This window comes from Lygodium microphyllum, chromosome 17, assembly GCF_053477565.2.
Source record: "Lygodium microphyllum isolate KBCC chromosome 17, Lygodium_microphyllum_v1.1.10, whole genome shotgun sequence".
Classification (NCBI taxonomy): Eukaryota; Viridiplantae; Streptophyta; class Polypodiopsida; order Schizaeales; family Lygodiaceae; genus Lygodium; species Lygodium microphyllum.
The window spans coordinates 19,865,834-19,871,641 of NC_141151.1; the positions used below are offsets into that span (position 1 = coordinate 19,865,834).

General features: G+C 45.3%; 1 protein-coding gene across 1 annotated transcript; it reads left to right on the forward strand.

The window, feature by feature from the left end:
* Positions 1–457: 457 nt before the first annotated feature.
* LOC148021650 (uncharacterized) lies at positions 458–4,543 on the forward strand. Its single transcript, XM_087697121.1, has 3 exons — positions 458–776; positions 946–3,692; positions 3,834–4,543. Exons 1-3 carry the CDS (start codon positions 662–664, stop codon positions 3,942–3,944), a joined length of 2,973 nt encoding a protein of 990 aa, XP_087553247.1. The 5' UTR covers positions 458–661; the 3' UTR covers positions 3,945–4,543.
* The last annotated feature ends 1,265 nt before the right edge of the window (positions 4,544–5,808 follow it).

Below are 5,808 nucleotides of genomic sequence, written 5' to 3' on the forward strand. Positions count from 1 at the left end.
GAGAGAGAGAGAGAGAGAGAGAATTAGACATAGGGAATTGGGGGGAGAGAAAGAGAGAGAAAAAAAATAAAAAAAAGAGAGAGAAAGAGGAGAAATGAATTGATGAGTGAAGCATTGCATGGCAATTTCGCTTGCCATTTTCATGGCAGCTAAGTGGCCTGGCATTTGATGTACAAAATGCACGCAGAACGCTAGTCAATACAATTATGAGACCTACTCCAAGTGCGAAGTTTGTATAAGATGTGAAGTTTGTTTTAATTTTGAAAAATCACTGGACACGGAACCCCAATTTCGAGTGAACAGGGCCCTTAGAAGTTAGGCCCCGCCTTTGATTAGGGTGGGCCCCTTTAACTGCAGACGTTTTAAAGCCTTTCAAAGTACAAGTCTCGACCCTCACAACGGCCAACTTTTGCAACGGGCAAAACAAAGGAGCCGTTGTGAGGGAACATCCAGGCTCCCGAGTCCCCGGCCCAAAGGAAGGCAAAACCTTGCTATTACGTTTCCCGGTTGCCTTTTCTCTTCGCTGCTTCCATCGTTGATCGCGCACTCCATTTTCTTTGCTAGGCCTAATAAAACAAAAACAAGGACACCGTCGCCATAGCCACCTACAGCCAGCCACTCGTTCCCCCTCCGCGCCGCCCCATTTTCAGCCGTTTCCGCCATGCCTTCGTCTTCCCCTTCCCCGCGTGTACGGAGTCCCAGCGCTGCATCGCCTAACCCTGACATCCTTCTGTCTCGCAGCAGCTTACCATTCCGCCAAGCCAACACGAACGCAGGTAATATTTTCCTTTCTCCTTTCTTTAGTCGACCTTGTGCAATTCGTTTGTATCTCCGGACTGGAATTCGTGTCAACGGCTGTTTGTCGTGCATTGCATAAGCGATGCCGAGTCGTTTGGATTTGGACCTAGGATTAACGGCAATCTCTTCGAATCATGTTTCACTCAGGCATTTCGCCCTTGCACAAGCGGTTTGATGACCTTAAAGAAAACAGTTTAGATCTTGGAAACGCCAAAGTTCCAGAAGGATCAAACCAGAGCTTGAAAGCACCTCCTAAGAAGCCCTGGGTGACGCATTTCGCTAAGCCTACTGCAACTTCGTCTCCAGGCAAGAGAATCCTGTCGGTGCGCAATAAGTCAAGCTCTCCTGGAAAGACAGGCCCTCCAGAGGGGAATAACAACAAGAAACCGAAAACAACTCCTCCACCAGCAGATCATAAGTTAGAAGACTCGGGCGCTGTGACAGGCGTTGCAGAGCTCTCGAAACGCATTCAACAGTTTTTGGAAGATCAAGAATCTCTGTTGGGAATTCAGTCTGCCTCTCCTTACAGTTGCAATACGGCGGAAACGCCGGTCTCTCTAGCTGGCCATGATTCTGTAGAATCTGCATCTTCAGTAGCCTATGACCCATACAATTCGCCATTCTATGAACGCCCAAGGTTCCTACGCTTGCAGGGAAGGCTATCCCCCATCACTGCACTTGAGGTCCCGGAGCATCAAGACACTCAAGAGCTTCCGTTGTTTGACGGCGACCAGGAGGTGGTGACGCCATTGCAGCCTGTTCAACGCTCTACAAGTCTATCTCCACTATCCACAGAGGACGGCGAAGTTGAAAGGGTGGAGCTAAGCCAACAACAAATCCACAAGGATGACTCGGGTCTGAAAGCTGCGCAAGAACGGCGGGACATTGCAGCATCAGAGAAAAGTATCATAGCAGAAGAAGTAAGAAGCGACACTACTCAAGAATGCCTAAACGAGAAATTTGGGAGAGATGGATTGTCTTCTCAAGAAGATACAGAGATGATGCCAGTAGTCAACACTGAGGAGGTTCATGAAGGAGGCTACGATGCTTCTACTCCGGAGATTAACACGGGTATTAGGCGTTCTCAGGATGCAGATGATAAATCTCCTTCGGTCGAAGCTCCCTCAGATGCAGCAAAGCTGCAGGCTCAAGTGGAAAATCTGCCGAAGGAGTGTACTGTGGATGAATTAGAAGCAGAGAACTCTGATGAAGGCTACGATGTTTCAATGGCAGCAAGGATTGCAAGGAAGGGGTTCTTTGCCTCACTTCTAGTTTCTTTTGTGTTTGTTGTCGTGCTTGCAGCAGATAGCCCTGGTCTGCTTCCCGTATCCCTAAGAAGCAACCCTGTCTCCTCCCTTTGGCAATCCAGCCCATACTTTGAGCCTTCTGTGGCGTTTCTGCGCGGTATGGAAGGTCTTTGGAGTACTTCTCAGACAGTGCATCATGGACCTGCAGACATCAGGCTACTGCTTAGCAGTGACCAGCTATTCCAATCCATCAAAACATTTTCTCACCGGATGAGCTTGAGTTTGCACATTCACTTCCAAGTTCTATCCAGTGAAGTTGCCGATTGGTGGGGCTTTATTCTTCAGTGGTTGCTTCAGGATCATGACAGTTCCAGCCATATTGTCTCCGGAGGTCGTCAATTTGAGTGGATTCAGGAGTATGACTTCGAAGAAGATGCGGCTTCATTTGAGGAGGATCCGGATTTCGCCGTCGCATACACCGGCTGGGAATTGTTACATGAGTTTGATTTGCAGGCGGCAAATCACTTTGTTCTGGGATCTATTCAAGAAAGCCTAAGCAATGATCTGAATAGGAACTTCTCTCATCTGAGTGATTCTGCAGATGTCAATATGCTTTTGGAAGATCTGATGAAGCTGAAAGGAGGAGATCCGGAAGGTGACAGCATGGAGGTCTTGCAATATCTTTTGGAATATGCAAAATTTTCATCTCAATATAGTCAAGCAGCTTCAAAGAAGCTGCCTGCTGTAAATGACAATTTCTCTGAAGAACCCGGCGAAGTGCCTGTCAACGCCGAGCAACAAGCCTTAGTTGAAGAAACTGCTTTGATTAGCGAGCAAAATCTCGACACACAGAGAGGAGACAATTTGGAAGATCCTGATAAAGACAATTTTGAAGATCACTTGAAAAATTGTCAGGGAGATTCTAGGAAAGAAATCTCATCTGGGCCTGAGCTCGAGGGCTTTAATATACCGGAGGCTGTACTCTATCATTCGATGGATCAAGACAATGTTGAGTTTCAGCTTCCGTGGGCTGAATGTACTGGGACAGAGGGTCCACCTGCACAAGAAACAGAGATAAATCAACCTGCGGAGCAAGGCTCTAAATCTGTAAAGGATGTCGGCAATGCTATGTTTACAGCTGATGAAACAGAAGGTCTTGCAATTGCAAAAGAGGGAGAGAGTGAAGTATTAAGCGACAAAGGCGCGGATTCAAAAGTCGAAGCCGCTTCCATTTTCAAGCAGAGAAGATCCATACTGGCTGCAGCTACGGCTGCCATGATGCTGGGGGCTCTCTTTTGCTATTTCAAGGTAATGAAGGGAGGTGTAACAGCGGCCGCCAAGATACCTACTACTCCCTCCAGTGTGCAGTTCCTTAGAAAGGCCTATCCACCGCAAGAAAATGTAGCTGATATGCTGCAAAAGAGGAGGCAGGCTGCTGATGACGTGACCATGATAGAGGAGCTGAATGAGAGGTTCGCATCTGTGCTACAATCTCCAGAACTAATTAAGCCCAGGCAAATGGTCAGCACCAGTCCTGTCACATTTGCCAGAAACGATGAGAATCTGATCCGGAGCCCCCTTCCAGAGCCAGTGATCACTTCACCCTACGGAAGCTTTACAGCTTACAAGATGGTGCCCAAGAAAGAGGTACACAAAGCTACCCTACTCTAGTTGAGCAAATTTTAGTACAGACTTCCATCGGATTCAGCTTACAATTGGAGTAGGATGAAATTTCAAATATGAAAGATGCATCGAGTATTGAAATGTTTTTGCATTATTGACCTGCAGGGTCAGACTGTGGAGTCCAAGCTTACGCCTGTCCGACGATCAAGTCGCCTTCGCAACCACAACACCATGTCACCAAACCCTGCGAAGCGCATTGCCATCTCTCCTCCTTGAAATTGGTTTGACGAAAGAACAAACCTCTTTTGATCACAGACCATTACTTAAGCTTTTACTTGACACCTCGATCTTAATTGTGACTATCTAGTCACAGGTAGTAGGATATTTTGACGAAAGAAGAAACCTCTATTGATCACAGACAATTACTTAAGCTTCTACTTGACACCTCGATCTTAATTGTGACTACCTAGTCACAGGTAGTAGGATATGTTTGCTTTTGTTCTAAATCGCGAGACTCCTTGTTCGTTAGTGTTAATACCAGTAATAGATTATCTTGTTCTCCGAGTTCCGAGACTCCTTGTTTGTTTGGGGAAGGAGTATAATCCCGTATTACTACCACTAATAGATTATGCCCTTGATTTGCAGTGTGACTCGACCAGCAGTGGCAGGAAGTATGTTTTCCTCATTGTACGAGTCACCAGGAGGAAAAGTCTTGACTCTTGCCTGTAAGGTTGGCTATTCGATCTGTAGCTGATCATCTCAAAAATGCGATATCCTTGTTTTTTAATGTACTGGAAACTTTATCCAACCTCTTTTGGAAAATATACGTTTCAAAAGTATGTGATTGAGTGAGTGGGAATGGGAGCAATTGTGGTATTTTGGAGAACGTCAAATGTCGCTTTACGGATGTTGTTTGGCGTTTGTACTAGTTACTAGAAAGAAAAGCCATGTTTTTAATGCGTTGAAAACTTTATCCAATTTCAATTGTGGGCATGAGTGCATAAGCTCTTTGGGTGTGTGGGTGTGTTAGTATGCGTTAGTATGCCACTCTTGGGTTTCCAAAAGATCTCATTGAGTGGGCATTTAGCTCTTTGGGTGTGTTAGTATGCGTTAGTATGCCTCTCTTGGGTTTCAAAAAGATCTCATTGAGTGGGCATTTAGCTCTTTGGGTGTGTGGGTGTGTTAGTTTGCCACTTATGGGTTTCAAAAAGATCTCATTGAATGGGCATTTGTACTAGTTACTAGAAAGAAAAGCCATGTTTCTTGTGCGTTTGCCTTGCCACTCATGGGTTTGGTTTCAAAAGGATCTCATTGAGTGGGCATTTGTGCTAGTTACTACAAAGAAAAGCCATGTTTCTTGTGCGTTTGCCTTGCCCACTCATGGGTTTGGTTTCAAAAAGATCTCATTGAGTGGGCATTTGTACTAGTTACTACAAAGAAAACCCATGTTTCTTGTGCGTTTCAATTGTGGGCATGAGTTGGTGCAGCTGAACGAGCATAGGTGTGGAGCATGTGCCACTCATGGGTTTCAAAAAGATCTCATTAAGTGGGCATTTGCACTAGTTACTAGAAAGAAAAGCCATGTTTCTTGTATGTTTCAATTATGGGCATGAGTTGGTGGAGTTGAACGAGCATAGGTGTTGTGTTGTTAGCATGCAATTCATGGGTTTCAAAAGGATGTGACTTAGCCATGTTTCTTGTGCGTTTCAATTGTGGGCATGAGTTGGTGCAGCTGAACGAGCATAGGTGTGGAGCATGTGCCACTCATGGGTTTCAAAAAGATCTCATTAAGTGGGCATTTGCACTAGTTACTAGAAAGAAAAGCCATGTTTCTTGTATGTTTCAATTATGGGCATGAGTTGGTGGAGTTGAACGAGCATAGGTGTTGTGTTTGTTAGCATGCAATTCATGGGTTTCAAAAGGATGTGACTTAGCCAATTTGTGTATTTCAATTCAATATGCCTTGGGTGCCTTGTGGTTGCAATGTGGTGTCCTCATGGGTTTCAAAAGAGCTGAACGAGCATAGGTGGAGGATGCAATTCATGGGTTTCAAAAAGATGTGAACGAGCATAGGTGGAGGATGCAATTCATGGGTTTCAAAAGGATGTGACTTAGCCAACTTGTGTATTTCAATTCAATA